Source organism: Moschus berezovskii, chromosome 7, assembly GCF_049115385.1.
Source record: "Moschus berezovskii isolate FMDL1 chromosome 7, NW_MosBer_1.0, whole genome shotgun sequence".
Classification (NCBI taxonomy): domain Eukaryota; kingdom Metazoa; phylum Chordata; class Mammalia; order Artiodactyla; family Moschidae; genus Moschus; species Moschus berezovskii.
Window position 1 is genome coordinate 106,017,102 of NC_142466.1, and position 22,550 is coordinate 106,039,651.

The following is a 22,550-nucleotide window of genomic DNA, read 5'->3' on the forward strand; positions in this document are numbered from 1 at the left end:
AAGATAGCCATTTTTTTCTCCTCTTCACTCTACCTATTACATACAATTATTTAAAAATACCACAGGAAAGCCAAAATAAAAAAATTATAAGGAGGAAAATACAGCAAGCAGGAACTGAACATGACTGGGGAATCACATGAAATTTCTCGGCCCGAAACACCCCTTCTCCAATACTAGGCTTTTGTTCATAACCAGATTTTGCCAGTGAAAAGAGCAAAGGGAAACCTTGGATAGCCTATTTTTACTTCCAAGTAAGTAATCTATTATCTATGTTATTTTAAATGTAACACAGAATACATTTTTTAAATAGAAAAAGAATGATAGAGTAGTTCACATAAAAATACATATAATCAGAAGACCTTTAGGGCTCACTCTAAAACATTTTAATTCTATGTCCAGATTAAAATGTTAAAAATTAAGTTTCATTTTTATATTTCCTCAAGAAAACATGTCAGTTAACCAATGGGCTTACTCCTAACTGTGATTTGAAGGAAAAGTTTTGACACATTTTTATGATTGAGTGATTTCACTTAAAAAAAAACAACTAATTACTTTCTGGGACTAATGGACATCAAAACAAACTGCGATTCTTAGCAAGAGACTTCTAGTAAGTCAGTTAACACGTCTGGGCCTCCATTTTCCCTTTTACTGAGTGCTTAATTTGGTGGTGACAGGTAAGTGGCCAGAGTGCAATAAATCTTAAAGAAACATAAATAAGCAAATATGAAATAGAGTCCACATATTCTAGGTTCATGACTTCCTCAAGGTGGCCCCCCAGAGGCAACTGAACGCAGTCCCTGGAAGAACTCAGGGGAGCACATTACTTTGCTAGGGTGGAATGGGTGGTGTTTGGAAAGCTTCAAGGAGGGGTTTAGACTTAACCAGATGGAGGAAGACTTCCAAGGTGGGAGACAGAGTGGAGACCCAGAACTGCTGATGGGTAAGGTAAAGTCATAGCATCACTGATTCAATGGACATGAATCCAAGCAAGCACCAGGAGATAGTGAAGGACAGGGAAGCCTGGTGTGCTACCGTCCACGGGGTAGCAAACAGTCAGACACACCTTACCAACTAAACAACAACAACAAGGCAAAGTTCCAGGGAAGATCAGGGGCTTGAGACTAGAGGGGAAACCAGGGGCCCACGCATGAGGTGCCTCAAGCTGAGTTGTTTATATAAAGGCTAAGGCAGTCACTGAAGGTTTTTGGCAAGGGAGTGGCATGGTCAGACTTGCATTTTAGAAAGGCCCTTAGAGCAACAAAGGATGCTGGTGAGGACACCTGCATGGAGCAGGTAGAAAACTGTAGTAGTGGTTATCCAGGATGAGAAATGGTGAGGGCTGGGAGTAGCCTGGGAAGAGGGTCATGGTAAGGAGGGGACGGACGTGAGAGATAATATGAAAGCCAAATTGGCAGGACTTGGTGATCAATTAGATAAGGGCATGAATAGGAGAAAGTCAAGGACTCCCAGGCATCAGGTCTGAATAACAGGTAGGTAAGTTTGAGTGAACTCCGGGAGTTGGTGATGGACAGGGAGGCCTGGCGTGCTGTGATTCATGGGGTCGCGGAGAGTCGGACACGACTGAGTGACTGAACTGAACTGAACTGAACAATGACATTGGGGCTTCCCTGGTGGCTCATTGGTAACAAATCTGCCTGCTATGCAGGGGATGCAGGAGATATGGGTTCGATCCCTGGGTCAGGAAGATCCCCTGGAGGAGGGAATGGAAATCCACTCCAATATTCTTGCTTGGAGAAGCCCATGGACTGAGGAGCCTGACGGTGACAGTCCACAGGGCTGCAAAGACTCGGACACGACTGAAGCGACTGAGCACACATGCACATACACAACAATGAGATTAACCAAGACAGGAGGCGGATGGGATGGGCAGCAGGGCAGGGTTGGGAGAGATGAATTAAGGTTTCAAAAAGTCCAACAGGCAGCTGGCTATGTGTCTCTGGAGTAAGACAAATTTATACCAAGAAAATGGACTAGGCATCATAAGATAACATAGAGAAATATTCATTTTTATTTTTTAGCATCAAGTATAAGAATTTCTCAGGGTAGTGTTTCCTAGATTACAAAAGGTGTTTTTTGAAATTCTTGTTTCTGGCCTTTCCCCACTACAACACCCCTACCCCCACAAAAACTGCCCTACCTCCCAAAGGATCTGAAAGGTCTGGAGTAGGACTGTAGTTTTTGGTTTTAACAAGATACTAATGCAGTGTTTCTTGGACACATTTTAGGAAACTTTATCCTAGGGAGACCCCACCAGTGTTAGCAGACTGCCAAGGGCAAAATGATAGGATACTGAATGAGGAATTCCCCAGGTCGGTAGGTGCCCAGTATGCTACTGGAGATCAGTGGAGAAGTAACTCTAGAAGGAATAAAGGGATGGAGCAAAAGCAAAACCAATACCCAGTTGTGGATGTGACTGGTGATAGAAGCAAGGTCCGGTGCTGTAAAGAGCAATATTGCATAGGAACCTGGAATGTTAGGTCCATGAATCAAGGCAAATTGGAAGTGGTCAAACAGGAGATGGCAAGAGTGAACGTCGACATTCTAGGAATCAGTGAATTAAAATGGACTGGAATGGGTGAATTTAACTCGGATGACCATTATATCTACTACTGTGGGCAGGAATCCCTTAGAAGAAATGGAGTAGCCATCATGGTCAACAAAAGAGTCCGAAATGCAGTACTTGGATGCAATCTTAAAAATGACAGGATGATTTCTGTTCGTTTCCAAGGCAAACCATTCAATATTACAGTAATCCAGGCCTATGCCCCAACCAGTAATGCTGAAGAAGCCGAAGTTAATCGGTTCTATGAAGACCTACAAGACCTCTTAGAACTAACACCCAAAAAAGATGTCCTTTTCATTACAGGGGACTGGAATGCGAAAGTAGGAAGTCAAGAAACACCTGGAGTAACTGGCAAATTTGGCCTTGGAGCACGGAATGAAGCAGGGCAAAGGCTAATAGAGTTTTGTCAAGAGAATGCACTGGTCATAGCAAACACCCTCTTCCAACAACACAAGAGAAGACTCTACACATGGACATCACCAGATGGTCAACACTGAAATCAGATTGATTATATTCTTTGCAACCAAAGATGGAGAAGCTGTATACAGTTAGCGAAAACAAGACCAGGAGCTGACTGTGGCTCAGATCATGAACTCCTTATTGCGAAGTTCAGACTTAAATTGAAGAAAGTAGGGAAAACCACTAGACCATTCAGATATGACCTCAATCAAATCCCTTATGATTATACAGTGGAAGTGAGAAATAGATTTAAGGGACTAGATCTGATTGATAGAGTGCCTGATGAACTCTGGACGGAGGTTCGTGACATTGTACAGGAGACAGGGACCAAGACCATCCCCATGGAAAAGAAATGCAAAAGAGCGAAATGGCTGTCTGAGGAGGCCTTACAAATAGCTGTGAAAAGAAGAGAGGCGAAAAGCAAAGGAGAAAAGGAAAGATATAAGCATCTGAATGCAGAGTTCCAAAGAATAGCAAGGAGAGATAAGAAAGACTTCCTCAGTGATCAATGCAAAGAAATAGAGGAAAACAACAGAATAGGAAAAACAAGAGACCTCTTCAAGAAAATTAGAGATTCCAAGGGAACATTTCATGCAAAGATGGGCTCAATAAAGGACAGAAATGGTATGGACCTAACAGAAGCAGAAGATATTAAGAAGAGGTGGCAAGAATACACAGAAGAATTGTACAAAAAAGATCTTCACGACCAAGATAGTCACGATAAAGTGATCACTGACCTAGAGCCAGACATCTTGGAATGTGAAGTCAAGTGGGTCTTAGAAAGCATCACTACTAACAAAGCTAGTGGAGGTGATGGAATTCCAGTTGAGCTATTTCAAGTCTTGAAAGATGATGCTGTGAAAGTGCTGCACTCAATATGCCAGCAGATTTGGAAAACTCAGCAGTGGCCACAGGACTGGAAGAGGTCAGTCTTCATTCCAATCCCAAAGAAAGGCAATGCCAAAGAATGCTCAAACTACCGGACAATGCCATGATCTATAGCTGATTATTCACAGAGAGGTGAAGTGTCTACTTTCTATGAGGTTAGGAAAGAAAAGTTTTTCTCTGGGTTTGGGTCTGGAGGCTTTAAAGAACATCTGTGACTCTAGTACTTCCAGGGGCTCAGATAATGGACCAAGGGACGAGTACTGAACTGAGCTGAGACAGTGAGCAGATGCCCCGTCATGAAGGGCTCCCTCTTCCCTGTTAAGGAGTCCAGACTCCACCCTGACTTTAAACAGGGGACTGACAGGGTCAGGTCAACATGCCTGAGAAGCAACTCAAAGATGACTTGCAAGTACAGCAGGTAGAAATATTAAAACAGAGTAAGTGGCATTTTTGAGACATAAAGGAAGTTGAGACAGTCTTTCCCTCTCTCTCTTCAGCCTCACATCCTCCCAGTTTTCATTTTCTTCTCTACTTTATTATCAAATGCCCTCATGAGTAACGTTTTGAGAATAATGTTGCTGGTACTATTGTCTCCCCATTCAAACAAGAAGCAACAGACCTTACATTAGCGTCCTGAAGAGTGGATTTCTTATTAATATTTACAAACGTTGATTCCTCTTTTCCAACCTGCTTAAAGAAAACAAGCAGGTGAGTCAAAACTTAATATCTTGGCATGCAAAAATGTTCCCAAGTGTCCGACATTCAAAGGATTATAGAAATGTGAAGGTGTATCAGAGAGGCAGATCATCAAGTACTCAGTCAATAACCAGTTTCGGTTTTTTTTCCGGTGTTTATTCAATTTAACAAAAAAATATTTTCTTGAGTCATCCCCCATCATGGGGACTAACACTTAATCATTCAAACACAATCAGTGCTTGCATTCACACTCTTATCGAGTACCTGCTATGTGCCAGCTCAGGACCGAATGAGAAAAGGCTGGTGTAGGAAAAGTCAAACCCACAGTTTAGTTCCCTACCTCACATTAGATCAGGAATAATAAGCAGCTCCATGCTCACATAGCACTTAGAGCCTTCAAAAGAGCTTACAGTCTGTCCTTTCACATCAGCGTAACGAGCCTGGGAGGAGTCACGTCATATGATTTTGAAAGAAGCCTTGTCCTCCTCCCTCTAGTGAGTCCCACAGAGAAGTGCGGGGAAGGAAGGACACCCACTCAGCCAGCCTGGGGCTGAGCCCACACTGGAGATCAACAGGAGATGCAGCAGCCAGTGGCCCTCAGACCCACCACAGCGTACAGAGCTGGCCCTTTTACTTCCCCAACTTCTACTGGGTTTTGGCCAAAAAGTTCTTCCAGGTTTTTCTCTAAGATGTTATGAAAAACCCAAATGAACATTTTGGCCAACCCAATAACTATACTGGTTAATAACTCTTTACATTAAAAGCTCTATTCACATAACAGGTGTGGCTCCTATGTCCTGGCTGGACCCGACCGACACAGCAGTCCCAGAGCACCTCTTCTACACGTCACTGATGAGACCTCGCGACATAAGATCAAAGGCTTGCAGGCACGCACCTGGGCACTCACTCGGGACGCGTTCTCCAGCTGGGCCTTCAAAATGTTACACTTCACGTGATCAGCCACGGGGGATGGCAAAAGTGGGGTCTGAAGAGTCTTCTCAGCAACTTTTTTCTCTTCAGCCTGAGATGAACCAAAATATGTGTAACAAACGGTAAACAAAGAATTCACGAAACACATACATTAATCTTTCCCAACAATCATCACTGCAATTAACACAGACAAGTGTGTCACCAACTCCTTATGTTTGTACCAATGCTTTTACTATTCGCCAAGGATTCACAAGCGCAGCCTCCCCTTCTCATGTGAAGCAGGGAAAGGAAGTGGTAGGAAGCTCACGAGTCACAGGACTGGGAAAGTCCAAGGATACTTTCCATTCATGCAGCCAGAGCCAGTGGCAGAAAGAACCAGGACTCAAACTCTGAGTCACATACTGTGACGTGTGTGTGTGTGTGTGTGTGTCCAGTCGCTCAACTGTGTCTGACTCTTTGTGATCCCATGGTCTGTAGCCTAGGTTCCTCTATCCATGGGATTTCCCAGGCAAGAACACTGGAGTGGGTTGCCATTTCCTTCTCTAGGGGATCTTCTGTGACTTGTTAGTTCAAGGGTTGTTCGTAGTTTCCCAATAATCTTGCTGAAAATTGTGATTCTCAATAAGAAACCTGTATCTGTTGCCTCACTGTAGAGTGTCTCAGACTTCAGTAATCTAGTACCACCTTTCTTCTTTTTATTTTTTGCCATTTCTCATGTATTAACTGAACATGCACCTATGATTTATATAACCCAGTTAATATGGAATGCCCTGGGGCTATTTTAAGTGTGTCCTAAGCAATAATATCTTTGAAATCATAGACTTGGTGACTATTTTATTTATTATGACATAAATTGTGATAAATATATAACTATTAAAGAACACTCATCTATAACTTGAAATTAACTTTTATGTACACACATCACACTCTGGGAAATAATGCCTTATTGCATATCTCAGTGCTTATATGGTGCTCAGCATATAGAATATGCTCAAAAAATATCTCCTGAAGAAGATTATAATAATAGGTAGTCATCACTAGATGATATGTGTTTAATAAGAAAGATATAAGACCACGTGACTGCTCAAAGACATCAGGACTAAATATGGCATATTAGCCATAATGTACCTGAGCAAGAACAAAGTGGTGTAAAGACCTCCAATTCTGCAAGTTTCAAAATTAACCTCATCCACTAATTCAAAACTCCTATTGAGCACCTTGATATAGACAGTAGGGGTATTATGAAAGCCACAGAGGAAGCATAGGGCAATTGGCTGGTTGATATCACTGAATAAAGAAAAGGGAGCGGAGAATGTAGTTTCCCAGTGGGACCTCCAAATACATGGAGGGTATTCAGTAGGACAAGATGAACTCAGCAATTTCACAAAACAGTAAAATAAACAGAGGCAGAAGACCTGGATTTGAATCTCAGCTCTTTCCCTTATTAGCACCCTAAAAAAGAGATGACGACGGTGATGAGGAGGGGAGTGGGGAGGACTTCAGATGCATGTCTCATTGAATCCTCTCATTTGACCATCCCATTTGAAGGCAGATACTATCACCATCCCCGTTTTATAGATGAGAAAAACAAAGCAGAGAGACGGTAAGTCACTTGCCCAAGGTCACATAATACACAGAAGAGCCAAGGTTCATACCCAGGACTGGGTAACTCCAAAGCTAGAGCCCCTGACCACCCAGCCACACTGGCTCCCCTTCACCTCTCTGAGGCTCAGTTTCTTTCTTCATAAGATTATCACGACAACCACATGAGAAAAAAAGATATGAATGGTACTTGCATGTTAGAAAAAAAATGCAACTAAAAAAGAACAACAGAGGTGAGGACACTAACGATCCTAAGCCATCAAGTTGGGCACAAAGAAAATAGATTCTTTTGAAAGGAATCAGTAGCCTAAGAAACTTAGCATTCTCTAAAACAAAAGCAAAAAACTAATGAGCAGTATTTATCTTGAAAGATGAGCATTACAGTATACTTTTAGAATAATTTATCTTGCATTTGTAAATCCTGTTACATTAAGATAATTGTTTAACACTACCATGAGGTTTTCACGGGTGTATGAAGAGTTAATTCTTAATTAGATTTAATTTTTTGGAATGATATTCTGAAATACAAAAATTGAACTGGTTCTAAAGCCCATTCGAGGTTTTTGACGATTGCTTAAGGGAATATAGCTATACTGACAGTAATGACCAAAGACCCACTTTGAAAACAAAACAGAATGCTGCTAAAATAAGAAATCAGTGAGAATTCAGCATTGATTTCCCCCTTGAATTTAGCAATTCTGTACTGCTTTTTGGATAGAAAATTCAAGCTGGCTTATTCTTGCTCTATCTGACCAAGCAGGAGCTACTGTTCAGCTCTGACTTGACTCTGGTGAAAACCAACATAAACTTTGGAAACCTTGAGTATCATCATTGCATTTATGTTTGCAAAAAGGCATCTCCATGAGGGGTAAACATCTGAATTACGGCAAGACTATAATTCCAGCCAGGAGGATGGCTCCAAGAATGCTGTGCTTTCTCTCTTTTGTGTCAACATATTTTGTATTTTACATTCAATTTGAAGTGTGGAAAGAGGTTGTATCATTCAATATGGAAATTCAGATTTCAAAACACACAGATGAATGATAATTGGGCTTTGATATAATTGTCATTGGAAATAGCCCTTCTGTTTAAGGATGTCATTCAGGGATAAAGAAGTGATCAGATGCAGTTTTCAACTACTGATACAAATTGTTTACATGTTTCAAATCTGATGAAATTCAAGTGTCTGTGACAATTTTGGGTGCACCTTTGGAATTGGGCAATCAAAATGTCTTCTCACCATTAACATATGCAAACCTTAGAAGAATCAGAGGATTCTTGAGACTGAAAAAAACCTTAAAAGCCATCAGAACCATTGGTTCCCAGTTGTGGTATCATGATATGTTATGATGCCTGTTGCAAGGATTGTTTTTATTAATGATAAGGAATCATAGTGTGAAGTCATATACTTGCCTATGTGTTAGGACAAAGTCGTGGTTATCTGGCATCACTCTATTCTCCACACTCACTGATCCATTTCTTCACGTGAAGGAGAAAAGAGGGGCATTATTGCTTCAGTGCATGGGAGTAGCGAAAGTTGGTCGCTCAGTTGCGTCCAGCTCTTCAACCCCATGGCCTGTAGCCCACCAGGCTCCTCTGTCCAAGGAATTCTTCAGGCCAGAATACTGGAGTGGGTAGCCATTCCCTTCTCCAGGGGATCTTCCCGATCCAGGGATCAAACCAGGGTCTCCCACCTTGCAGGCAGATTCTTTACCATCTGAGCCACCAGGGCGGCCCCGAGTGCATGGCAAGTGCTCAATAACTCACCACTGTCTCAGCTACACCTTAACCCAGAGCAAGTCACGATCGTTAATGTCCCACCAAGATTCACAGCAACTACAAATTACATACCATTTGTGAGTTCTCTGCTACTGTGTGCTATACTTTCCTGCAAAATATTTTTGATTTTGCCAAGCTCCAGGTAAGCCCGTTAAAATGATTTATTGTGTGGACTGCAGAAGAAAAGTTGAAAACCCGGAGACTAAGAGAAAGAAGACCAATCCCAGGCACATAATCCATTAGGCTGACTCCTAACAGCTAGCACAAGCTACTAGCACCTAGACGGTAGAGCCTGGGGTGCTGCAAAACATCCTACAGTGCACAGGACAGCCTCTCCCTCAAAGTAGCAGGCCGAAAGATCACTGGAGCCTAAGCTGAGCGACCCTAGGGTAGAGACTGCAGAAGCATGTGGGAGTGCAAAGGGCACTGCACTGGGAGTCAGGGGTCCAAGGATTCAGCCGCTGCTGTGACTTCAAGAACGCCAGGTCCCTTCCTCGGGTCTGAGATGTTGAAAAGGTTGAAGGAAATGATAGAATTAATCCAGCACTGGCTTTCTACAGTTCTAAGATATAACTTGGTTTTTATAAGGCTGCCCATTTGGATATAAGAACAGGTCTAGCCAAAAGAGACCTTGGTTTTTGCCTAGTCCCTTCCTCAAGATCTCCCTCCCTACTTTTTTTTGATTTTTTTTTTAATACTTAAGCCAGCCTTTTATTTTTTGGCCACACCACGCACGCAGCATGGGGGATCTTAGTTCCCTGTCCAGGGATTGAACCCATGCCCCCTGCAATGGAAGTGTGGAGCTCTAACCACTGGACAGCCAGGGAAGTCCCCCTCCCTCACTACTCTAATCCTTCCCTTCCTTCTGTTAGCAGTTACTGAAGATCTATGACGTGCCAGGTGCTGTCGGAGAGAGACAGAGGGCGCTGTGGACTGAACTGTGTCCTCCCCAAATTTATATGTTGAAATCCTAACCATCCTTGTGATGGGATCTGGGCATGGGCCTTTGAGAAGTAGTAATTAGATTGAGATAAAATCATGTGGTGGGACCCTCATGACGGGATTAATGGCTTTATAAGAAGAGGAAGAAAGAGCCCTCTCTTCTGGCAGTGAGAAGGCAACTGGCTCCCAGCCAGGAAGAGAGCTCTCACCAGGGAACCAAATCATCCACACCTTGACGCTGGACTTCCCAACCTTCAGATCAATGAGGAATAAATGTCTGCTGTTTAAGCCACCAGTCTATGGTAATCTGTGATAGCAGCCCATGCAGACTAATACCGAGGAGTAAAATCGGAAAGAGGTAAATGTGGAGGCTTCCCTGGAGGAACTTCAGTTAGAAGGATGGAGAGGACCACGAACAGATCCAGGCTGAGGGGCTCAGCATCAGAGGCAGTCCCTACTGCTGTAATCCACCCCAAAAGAATGTGAATTTTGGCTCCAAAGAGACATGCCTAGCAGAAATGTCATGAGAGGTTGAGTAGAAATCCCTCTAAGACAAAAGCACATGGTTTAAAAGGCAGGCGGGGTCATAATGAGAGGTGTGAGTGAACCCCAGGTCCACGTGCATCACCCAGCTCTGGTCCTTGGCACCTTATTTATATTGATGTGCAGAGCAGGCCAGGGTCCAGCAGGCTTCACAGTGTCCAGTTCCAGCTTCTTTAGATGGGCAGCGGCTTCGCTGAAAAGGGCAGGTGTTCCTGGACTCAGCTCTGTAAGTGAGTAAGGAAAGGTTGAAAGGGCAGAGAGATATAGGTGATGAAAGATGCTTACCAGAGACCAACCCTCAGAACTTTGCTGCCTGGCTCCTCTTCTGGCAGCTTGAATCTCTCAGGAATGCACTAGCAGGTGGCATTTGAGAACATTTTAAGGTCAAAGTTTCAAGGCCTAGATCCCTCATATATGAGCTGGGTGACCCTGAGCAGATTACTTTACCTCTCTGAGCCATTTTCAAATGAAAATAAAATTACTAACCTTGCAGGGCTGCTGTGATTATTAATGAGGTAATTCATGTGCAAATGCTTTATTAATGGAAAAGCACTATGCACACTGGAAAGATTAGTGTTCAGGCTAACAGGCAGACGAATGTGCTCTTAAAAACCATATTATATTTCTAAAATCAAATTCATTGTATGTTGGATTAGTTCACCACCACTCCTCCTACTAGCTTGTTTTTATCTGTGGGTACATTAAATATTCATTAAACATTTGGTATTCATTACATATTAAAGTTTGTGCCAGGCATTGATAGCAACTGAGATCTGGGAAGCTGAAATAAGGAGATGAATGAGACACAATTCTAGTCCATTTGGGAGACAGATACCTATACAGATACTCCAAATATGAGTGACCCAAGATTTATTTAATTGTATATGGGGGCTTCCCTGGTGGCTCAATGGGTAAAGAATCCGCCTGCAATGCGACAGACCTGGGTTTGATCGCTGCGTTGGGAAGATCCCCTGGAGAAGGGAATTGCTACCCATTGCAGTATTCTGGCCTGGGTAGTGAGGATAGGATCAAGTTTTCAATACCAAAGTAGACGATGAGTTACCATTTCTAGCTCAGCCAACCCAGAATTGCTATTCATGGTCTACAGGTGAAGGCTCAATGGCTCATCCTTTTCACCAGCCACAGACTTATGAACTATCAGACCTGTAAGATTCTCTTGGCCATCATCTCAATACCCTCCACCCCATTTCACAGTTGAGAAAACCCTGGATCCCAGAGGGGACTTGGTTCAACCGTGAGAACTAGAATCGAAACCTCTTGATTCTCACCTCTATCTTGGCACTTGTTCAAACCACATGTGATAAAGAACAAGTTCTCCCCCCCATCTCCTGTCACACACAAATTCTTTGGTAAAATATAATAAAAAGGATTTTCTAGAAAAAGAAAAGAACAGGCATACAAAATCCAAGCCCACATTTTTAATTAGTTTTAACAGATACAAAATCACCCTGTCATATTGCTAGAAACATTTCTTTTTTTCCCTTTTTTTAAAAGATTTTTTTGATGCGGACCATTTTTAAAGTCTGTATTGTATTTGTTACAATATTGCTTCTGTTTTGTCTTGGTTGCAAGGCATGTGGGACCTCAGTTCCTTGATCGAGATCAAACCCACACCCCCTGCATTGGAAGGCAAAATCTTAACCACTGGAACGCCAGGGAAGTTCCTAGAAACGTTTCTAATTTGTTTATTCTCCATTTCCGTGACTTCTCACTGGGACGACTTGACACCTTGCTTTCAGAAGGCAAGGATGAGACAGGTGACAGAATGAACTTTCCTGGGGTTGGCAATTAGAGACTCAGCCACCTCACTCCCCTCTGTCTGTCCCACTGCTTGAGCCAGTGCTGGAAACAGCACGAGCAGAGAACCAGCGTGGGATGAGGCAGAGACACCTGCCCTCTCATAGCAGAACCAGAGTTGGCAGCAGAACCAGAGTTGGCGGCTGAACCATAATCCCTAAGTCACCTCTGCCTAATGCACAAGGCTCTCGTCTGCTCTCACCCAGACCTGGCAACCCAGCTCGGAGATATCACCATTCCAAGCTGCACTGATGTCTCGAGCATCTCGGAAAGCCACCCGCGGCGCCGCTCCCCCACCTTGCCCCCTACGCCCCAACTTACTTGTAAGGGATTTACTGCTGGAGTTTGGGGACCTGGAGAGCCCCTCCTTGTTCTCCAGGGTCAGCGAGAGGCCATAGTTCGTGTGGTGCTGATGCTGGTGGTGGTGATGGTGGTGTCTCCCCGCAGCCTTGGTGGTGAACGGAGTGCCCCCGTTCTCCTCGAGGCCGAAAGGCAGCCGGTCCGAGCTGCTGAGCCCTGGGGAAGGGAGCGGGTAGCTGTGGAGGGTGTCAAAGTCAGGATTTAGAAAAGCAGGGAGTCTTGATACCCTTGTCTGTTCTTTACATGATGTTCTCCAAGCACTGAAACCAAGAGAAATAGGTGCAACAAATAGCTCCACAGGGTTATCGTAGGACAGGACACAGCGGCAACTCAAAGGAAAAGCAGAACGTGGGAATGTGTATTTATCAGAGATGTTAACCCTTAAAAAATTCTTAAGTTTGAAATAAATCTCAATTTTTAAAAAAAGACATCGTCTAAATGGGAAGCGTAAATCAAAGGCAATCATCCAATTAAAAAACAGTCCATTAAACATACTACAATAAGATCACGATACAAACTAGAAGTCTTGGGGCCACTTTCCCCTCCTCCCCATCAACGCCACCATGCAGGAAGCACCTGTTGAATGTTCCTGCCACAGCACCTTCCAATTGGCTCTTGAAACAGATTCTCAAAGCTCTCCCAGTCTCTACTTCCTCTTTAGCCCAACTCCACAGAGCAGCAGTCAGAGAGCTGTTCTGATTACGTTCTAGAATGTGGCACTCCACCCTCCGGGAGCTTGACTACCTCTCTGCTGCTAGTAATTCTGAAGATGAAATCTGATGAAAGCTACAGATCTTCTCTGCAGAAAAAGGCACCCAGATACAACATTTCACAACTCAATTTCAGGCTCTCTTTCACCCCTCCATGGACCAAGGCTCAGAGCCTTGGTTTTCAGGAAAAAATCCAAATTCCTTTATGTATCACTCACCCCTGCCCCCGCTCCCCAACCGGTGATCCCATCCCATTCTCTTTGCAGCTCATCTTTGGCTATATTCTTCTCTATCCCCCAAGTTCTTCCCGTCCTGGGGCCTCTCACCTCTTTCTGTTCCCTAGAGTCGTTCCTCATCACCAAATTCAACTAAAGCACCCCTTCCTCCAGGAAGACTTCCAGCCTTTAAGACCCAGATCAAAGTTCTCCTCATATCCCTAAGCAGAGCCAATCCCTTTTTCTGCTCATTCTCAGAGACCAGATTTTTGCTGTTTATTCCTTTACTCTGTCTTTGGGGAGCTCACACCCCAGGGTAGGAAATTGTCATTTAATCAGTTACAGTCACACTAGAATGAGCCGTGAAGGGAGTATACAGGGGAAAGTGACTAGTTTTCCTGGGGCTGGTAAAGGTGTTGGGCAAGGAATCACTGGGGAAGGGGAATCCACTGGGGGAGATAGTCAAGTTTTGGTGGACTTTCTTAAAACAGAATCCTTTTTTTTTAAAATAGGAAACTACATTTCTTGTGTTTGTATGAAGTTGATAATTCCCCTCAGGGTGGACCTATCAGAGCTCTCCCTCTTTCCAGGGACTTGCTCTGGAACATGATCCAATCAGGGACAATCAGATTTTCCAGGAGGTTTAACACATGGAAACAGAGAGAAAGGGTCTCTCCTCTTTTTTAAGAGTCAAACAAGGCTTTACTATGACTTTTGTGGCCCTAAGCCCTTTGGCATTCATCTCTCCTCTAGAAAAAAAATTTTAAATTACATTTTATGACTGCATTCATATTATAAAAACAAAACAAATATATTAATATCAGATATTAAACCATTTTCTTCAACCAAAAATTCATTTTTTTCTTCTGACTTTAAAAGAAGTGAAATCATTTTTGTGGGCCACTCAAAGCATTGTGAGCCCAAGGCACTGCATCTACTGTGCTTCATAGATAAGTCAGGTTTGGCTATGAGGATGATATAAGTTGAGGCTACTTATGATCATATTCCCTGGACACAAAGAAGTATCTGTGGAAAGTGGTCAATGCACAGAGGGACACGAGATGAGCAGAGGTTAAAGCTAGATGAAAAGAAGGGGAAAAAACCTTTACTGGTAGCATTTGAATCCCTGGTTCCAGCCATGCCTGAAGCTGGTATACCACTGAACTTCTCAATTATAAGTCCTATTTATTTATTTATGCTTGATGTAGTTGGATTTCTCCCACTTATAACCCATATGCTCTAAATCAGTGATGGTGTGTGTTGTTTTCTTATTGTTTTTTGCTTATTTGTTTTGTGGAATGTCTTTTGAGTTCCATGGTGGAAATGGCTATTAGAGTCCTAAGGAATAGTACGAGCAAAGGAATGACATCTGAAAAAGCAGAATGGCTAGAGCGGGAATGAGGACTGGAGAAGGTTTAAGCAAAGGTGTGACATGATTGGAGTTCCATTTTAGAAAATTCACACGGAGGGCTGTGTGGAGGACAGACAGCCTTGAGACTATGATCGAATTCAGCGGATGGAAGCGGGGGGCGGCCCTCTGGGCTATCTCTGAAGAAGTGCAGGCGGGGTGTGCAGGCCAGGCACGTGGGGCACAGGGGGAGGAGGTACAGGGGAGGACTCTGCTGGGGACACAGGATGCTTTTCAGAAGAAACTGCACTACTGTCCCTGTGTTGTTCCACGAGCTAGGTCTCTGGTCCACCCCGGCTGCCTCCTGCAGATTTTGCTCAGGACAGTTCAACAGGGAAATAAATGTGTGTGTGTGTAAGAATGTGGAAGGTGTGTCTTTGTCTGGGGTCACAGTCGGCCTCACCTCTCCAACCTGAAGCATAACCAAGGGCATTCACCCCCCTCATGGAGGCAGCAATGGCAGCAGGAAAACAGTTCAGTGAGTTGTCACAGAGATTTCTAGCATCTCGTCTTAGTTCTGCCCAACCTCGTGCAGGAATCTTGGCCAGCCGCCCTGGGCCGCAGTTTCCTCCTCTGTGACGTGAGAGGGGTCAGGTGATTTCTGGATGCATTTCCAGGCCAGAAAATCAGCCTTGATGCTCGCCCCCAACTTATTTATCCAGTACATGCTCTGCCCCAGGCGCTGGGTTACATAGTTTACATTGACCATCCCATTTTGTACATGGAGAGGCTTTGCTTAGTTCATAATTGGTGCTCCGTAAATATTTGATGAAAGGAAGGCAGGGAAGGCAGGAGGGAGAGGAGGAAAGAAGCGGGGAGAAAGGGAGGAAGGATGATGAAGTGGTGAGCTGGGATGTGACAACAAGGGTAGAAGCGCACAGCTCGTGGGCGTCATTCTCCCGTGACTCAAGTACGGAGAAAAAGTATCTGTCTCAAGGAGACACAGACTGGGGGCTCAGAACAGAGAAAACGCCCTTCGGCTTGGAAGGTTTCACAGCCTGAGGCTCATCTTCCACCCACCCTGTCAAGAGCACGCTGCTGCCTGCCTATTAAAGGTCCGAACAGTCGAGGCAGCAAAAACAAACCAGAGAAACACTGAAAGCCGGAGTGACAGGCTGGGGGCATTGGCAGGACTTGAGAAGGGGAGAACACAGAGATGTGGAGGGCTCAGAAAACTGTGGATGCTTTAGCCTGGAGGACCAGGAAAAGGGCACGCTATTAACAGGAAAACGGAGTTTGGGAGCGAGGACTACTTGGAGAAGAGAAACTATGATTTGATTTCAGATTGGTCACACTGAATGCGAGAATGAATCCCCAAGGAACAAGGTGCCCTACAGCAGAGATCTGGAGTACATTCAGGGCTGGAGGTGTGACTAAGTTTTGAGTAAGGATTTCTGGGGAATGGTAAATAGATATCCCCCATGCTCACTCCAGCCGACTCTCACTCTCTGCTTGGAATGTATGATGAAAAAGGACACTGAAGTTGCGCCCAGCTCAGGAGGGAGTAGGAGAAGGCAATGGCACCCCACTCCAGTACTCTTGCCTGGAAAATCCCATGGACAGAGCAGCCTAGAAGGCTGCAGTCCATGGGGTCACCAAGAGTCGGACACGACTGAGTGACTTTACCTTCATTTTTCACTTTCCTGCGCTGGAGAAGGAAATGGCAACCCACTCCAGTGTTCCTGCCTGTTGAATCCCAGGGACGGGGGAGCCTGGTGGGCTGCCGTCTATGGGGTCACACAGAGTCGGACACGACTGAAGCGACTTAGCAGCAGCAGCAGCAAGAGGGAGTGCTGTGATTGATTAATGATGTCTGCCATGGACTGGAAACCAGGCAGTAATATCATGCATCTTCCTGTCCTCCCAAGTTAAAAGCATGTGAGTGCACACACGTGTGTGTGTTTTATTCCTAAGAAACCCAGAGTGAAAAGTTAAAGAGGGAAATCAATGTATGTGCAGGGAGTGATAACTCATATTTAATAACGTGTGACTTTCACTTTACAACAACTTCTGGGGAAGACTGAGAAAGAGACAAATGGGAAGAGAAATAGACGAGGGTCAGCGAAGCAGCATGGGTCTCTCAGGGTAAGAGTTTCTAGAAGAGCAAAGATTCCTAAGAAGGAGTGGAATGAGTTGGGTGCTTTCTCAGCTCATTCACACTGAGGACCATCCAGGAGACCCTAATTTACGGCATTGTGTGGGGTTGTGGGTCCTTTAAGGAAACCACTGCTGCTGGCTTCACGGACTGTTCCCTGCAGAACTCCAGGGCGTGATGGTCACATAAGCTATGATGTAATGGCACCCACTGCACCTGCCCTGTCCACAGGAACCTCAGAGAAGGCCATGTCCACCCAGCAGCACTCAGCAGCTCATGAGCCTCAGGGCTCAGTGGCTAAGATCCAGGAGATGAGGCCAGCTCCGTGCTCACTGTCAACAGAGACCGAGGTTCACCAGGTTTCCGGCATTCAGGAAAGGAGGTCACAAGTCCTGGTTTTCAGAGGGTGAGGGAAGAGGTGCACGCTTCCATGAGCTGGCAGTTGAGAAGGATCTGGTGTGGAAGAAGGTGGCTTCTATGTGCCTAGCACATGCTAGGCGCTCTAACGGTTAACTTTGACACTTACTCTGCAAGGAAGCTGGTGCGGTCCCCTTTTACACTGGGGCTTAGTGAAGGGAAGTAACGTGCCCTGTTAGTAGATGTGAGTGAGAAGTTGTGCGTGCATGAGTGCTCACTCACTTCAGTCGTGTCTGACTCTGCGCGACCCTATGGACTGTGGCCTGCCAGGCTCCTCTGTCTGTGAGATTCTTCAGGCAAGAACACTGGAGTGGATTGCCATGCCCTCCTCCAGCGGATCTTTCCACCCCTGGGGGTCAAAACCTGGTCTCCCGCATCTCCTGCATTGCAGGACTCTTTACCACAGTGCCACCAGGGAAGCAGCTAACCGGATCTAATTTCTTCTCTTCCCTTCTCTATGGAGAAGCCCCCTACTCTCATTCTGCTTCCAACTGTAGAGAAAATAGCATTCCTCCTGGGGGAGCCTGTGTCATATGGGATGTTCTTGACTGAATCAGGGGTGGACACAGTTCTGCAGATGCATGGTGGAGGGACCTTTACGGTCCTGCCTGATCCTGCCAGAGCTTCCCCACTCCCTGACTCTGGGATCCCAGTACTCAATCAAAATGCATTGCATACTGAAAAATGGGATAATTATTCAGAGATTTATAAGTATAATATTATAATAATTATTATATTATTGTACCATTATTACACTAATTATTATAATAATTATAGTATTTAGTAAAATAGTGGTTCAAAATAATCCTCCAGAATCCATCACCAGAATTATGACCTGTGCAGGGCAAGGATGGGGGAGGGTCTTGAACTGAAACTTACAGGCCTTTTTTTTTTCAGAAATAAGGCTGGGAATTATCAAGTGCTCAGAGGAACCAATCACACAGTCAAGTTCTGGCTGATGTGGGCTTTTACAAGCAGCTCTGAGGATCTAATCTTAGATAAAAAAGCACAGAATTGTAGAAACAGAACCATTCAGATATCAGCCAGTTATGCTGCACAGTGCTTAGTCGCTCAGTCGTGTCTGACTCTTTGCAACTCCATGGACTGCAGCCCGCCAGGCTCCTCTGTCCATGGGGATTCTCCAGGCAAGAATACTGGAGTGGGTCACCATGCCCTCCTCCAGGGGATTTTTCCAACCCAGGGATCGAACCCAGGTCTCCAGCATTGCAGGCAGATTCTTTACCAACTGAGCCACCAGGGAAGCCCAGTTAGGTGGTTTAAGATTCTGGATGAATAGTGAAAGCACCAGAACAAATCACTTACACAGCTGGTGGGAATGACAAATGACACAACTGCTTTGAAAATCAGCCTGGCAGATTCTCAGAGAGGTTAAACATTGAGTTACCATATGACCCAGCAATTCCACTCCTAAGTTATGAACCCAAGAGAAACGAAAATGTGTCCATGGAACCATAAACATTCATAGCAACACTATCCATAATAGCCAAAATGTAGAAACAACCCAAATGTCTATCAACAGATGAAGAGATAAATACAATGTGATATATCTATATAATAGAATATTATTCAGTCGTAAAACAGAATGAAATATCAGTCCATGTTATGATATGTATGAACCTTGAAAACATTATACTAAGTAACAGAAGCCAAACCCCAAAGGCCACATACTACATAATTCTGTTTATATGAAATGTCCAGAAGAGGCAAATCCATACAGATAGAAATAAGAGTAGGACTGGGGAGGATGGGGGGAAAGAGCAGGTGACTGCTAATGGGCACGGGGTCTCTTTTAGGAGAAATGAAAATGTTCTAAAATTAAATTGAAGTGACTGTGCTACTTTGTGAAAATGCTAAAACCACTGAATTGTACAATTTTTAAGTTGGTGAATTGCACAGCATGTAATTTATATCTTAATAAAGCTGACTAAAAACATCAACCAAGGGATATTTTTTAAAAATCGATGTACAGTCCTTACTCTGGCTAATTACATCATCATCTATCTCCAAATCCAATGTGCAGCCAGGGATGACAAACAATGCCCTAGTCCAATCTCCTCATTTCACATATGGGGAAATGGGGGCCCACTGGGGGGGGCAGTGAGGTGACCAGGTCACACAGTGGGTAACTGGCTGAGCCTGGGACACCATCCAGGACTCCGACCTCTCCGCTAGCCAAGTATCCCAAGAGCTGCCCATCTGCTGCATCTTCCCATCTGCCTCGGCTTCTATTTAAGGCACCAAACGCACTCATCGGGAAAATCCCAAGACCTCCTCCGAACCTCACTGCCTGAGACATCTCTGTGCACACATCTTGTCGTCTCAATGATACGGTAGGAACAGCGACTGTCATCTCACATGTTTTCGTGTGCTTCAGTGATGTTGAGAAAACTAGTTCTACGTTTCAGAAAAAAAGAGATCTCTCCCTCACAAAAGCTACCTAAATCCTTCTTTAAACTGGCTGCTTCCCAGGCTGGGTTGGGCACCTCTCCCCAGCTTACTCTTATCTTACCCTTCCTGACTCCTCTTAGAGCCATTCTCTGCTCTCCCCTGCCCGGCTCTGTTTCCAAGGAAATGCATTTTCCAGTTTCCCTGCCCTCTGGTTCCTATGTAGGTCTGACCAGTGGGAAGCACCGGTAGAAACTGGAAGATGGGAAAAGGAAATAAGCCAAGGTATTTCTCGCTCATTTCTCTCTACCTCAGAGGATGTTTCCAGCAGTAACTGTCAGTCCCCTGGGGCTTCAGCTTCCACTAGACTGGCTTCCTGTGGCCCCAGCTCCTAGGCTTTGGAACACCGCCATCTCTCTTTGTCCCTTTGTCTCTCCAGCTCTAGGAGTAATAAACAGGTTCTACCATTGTTCATTTCTGGGTTGCCTCACTGGTCACTGAAGCCACTTAGTTCTTCATCCCTGTGTAATCAACTCCCTGTATTAAATTCCCTCTATAAGAAAAGCCTAGAGTGACTTCAGTTCTCCTGACTGCCCACGACTGATACACTATATCTTGTTCAGTTGCTCAGTCCCATCTGACTCTTTGTGACCCCGTGGACTGCAACACACCAGGCTTCCCAGACCATGCTCAAAGGAGGTCCCTTCCTTGAGTCTCAGTTCCTTTATCTGTTCAATGGGCATAAAAGCAATGCCTGTCCCTAGGATATCAAGAGCATCTAGCAAGGTGATGCCATTGGTCATTGAATTCAATGTGGAAACTGCCCTGTGCTTTGCAGATGGTTTCCAAAGACTGGTTTAACTTTGTTTCCCTCTAGTGGTTGGCACGGGCATTACAGAATAGCCGACAGATTTTAAGAGACAACCACCTTACATGGGGTTTGTCTTGTTCAGTCAACTGCTCAGTCGTGTCCGACTCTTTGTGACCCCATGGACTGCAGCACGCCAGGCTTCCCTGTTCTTCACCATCTCCTGGAGCTTGCTCAAACTCATGTCCATTGAGTTGGTGATGCCATCCAACCATCTCATCCTCTGTCATCCCTTCTTCTTCTGCCTTCAATCTTTTCCATCATCTTTTCTAGTGAGTCAGCTCTTGGCATCAGGTGGCCAAAGTACGGGAGCTTCAGATTCAGCATCAGTTCTTCCTATGAATATTCAGGACTGATTTTCTTTAGGATTGACAGGTTGAATCTCCTTGCAGTCCAAGGAACTCTCAAGAGTCTTCTCCAACATCACAGTTCAAAAGCAACAGCTCTTCAGCGCTCAGATTATTTTATGGTCCAACTCTCACATCCATACATGACTACTGGAAAAACCATAGCTATGACTATACAGACCTTTGTTGGCAAACTAATGTCTCTGCTTTTTAATATTCTCTCTAGGTTTGTCATAGCTTTTCTTCCAAGGAGTAAGCGTCTTTTAATTTCATGGCTGCAGTCACCATCTGCAGTGATTTTGGAGCCCAAGAAAATAAAGTCTGCAACTGTTTCCATTGTTTCCCTCTCTATTTGCCATGAAGTGATGGGACTGGATGGCATGATCTTAGGTTTTTGAATGCTGAGTTTTAAGCCAGTTTTTCTCACTCTCCTCTTTCACCTTCATCAAGAGGCTCTTTAGTTCCTCCTCACTTCTGCCCTAAGGCAGATGAGACACAATATCTATCCGTGTCTATTTCTGGAGTCTTCATATTTTTATTGATCTATTTGTGTGTTGCTAAACCAGCACCAGACTGTCTTTTTAAAATATATTTTTATAGCTTTATTTATTTTTGGCTGAGCTGGGTCTTCGTTGCTGTGTGGGCTTTTCTCTAGCTATGGTGAGTAGGGGCCACTCTTCATTGCCGTGCATGGGTTTCTCACTGCAGTGGCTTCTCTTGTCGCGGAGCACGGGCTCCATAGCTGTGGCATGGGCTGAGTTGCTCCATGGCATGTGGGATCTTCCCAGACCAGGGATCAAACCCGAGTCTCTTGCGCTGGCAGACAGATTCTTTATCACTGAGCAACCAGCGAGGCCCACAAAACTGTCTTAATTACTTTTAATATGTGAGTCTTAAATATCTGACAGGACAAATCCTGTTTCCTTTCCTACATAATTTTTCTTTTTTTCTTGGGTATCCTCATGAATTCACTCTTCCAGATTACAATTCAAGTTACTACCAAAAAAAAAAAAATCCCACTGGAATTATGATTTGAAGCATTAAATATAATGGATTAATTTGGGAGAATGAATTCACAAGGTATTTCTTAGCATTTATTCAGATCCTCTTAAATGTTCTTCAGTCAGAATTTAAAATTTTTCCATAACAGTATGGAACATATCTTACTAACTTTATTCCTAGCTATATATCAGTTCTGTCACAGTTGAAAATTGGATCTCATTATTATATTTCTTCTATTTTTTTTTTTTTTTTTTTACTACTAAATATATAAAACTATTAACTTTAGGCTATTTCCGCCTCTGGTCACTTTGCTGGACTCATTAACTGGAATTCACTTGTATTTTAGGGATAATCACATGACTTTTGTTTTTGCCTTTCCAGCATTTATTCTTTATTTATAATTGGAGGGTAATTATTTTATAATACTGTGTTGGTTTCTGCCATACATTAACATGAATCAGCCATAGGTATACATATATCC

At 44.1% G+C, this 22,550-nt stretch overlaps 1 protein-coding gene across 9 annotated transcripts in view; it reads right to left on the bottom strand.

The window, feature by feature from the left end:
* EPB41L4B (erythrocyte membrane protein band 4.1 like 4B) overlaps positions 1-22,550 on the bottom strand; it is a 143,943-nt gene that overhangs the window by 31,725 nt on the left and 89,668 nt on the right. For 5 of the 9 annotated variants that reach the window (XM_055427544.2, XM_055427550.2, XM_088838255.1 and 2 more), the window contains exons 16-19: positions 12,563-12,777; positions 10,529-10,647; positions 5,523-5,648; positions 4,551-4,621 (exon numbers count right to left, since the gene is read on the bottom strand). In XM_055427544.2, coding sequence (XP_055283519.2) covers positions 4,551-4,621; positions 5,523-5,648; positions 10,529-10,647; positions 12,563-12,777 — 531 coding nt within the window. The remainder of the gene's footprint in view (positions 1-4,550; positions 4,622-5,522; positions 5,649-10,528; positions 10,648-12,562; positions 12,778-22,550) is intronic. The other 4 variants (XM_055427547.2, XM_088838257.1, XM_055427549.2 and 1 more) reach the window with 2 other exon arrangements.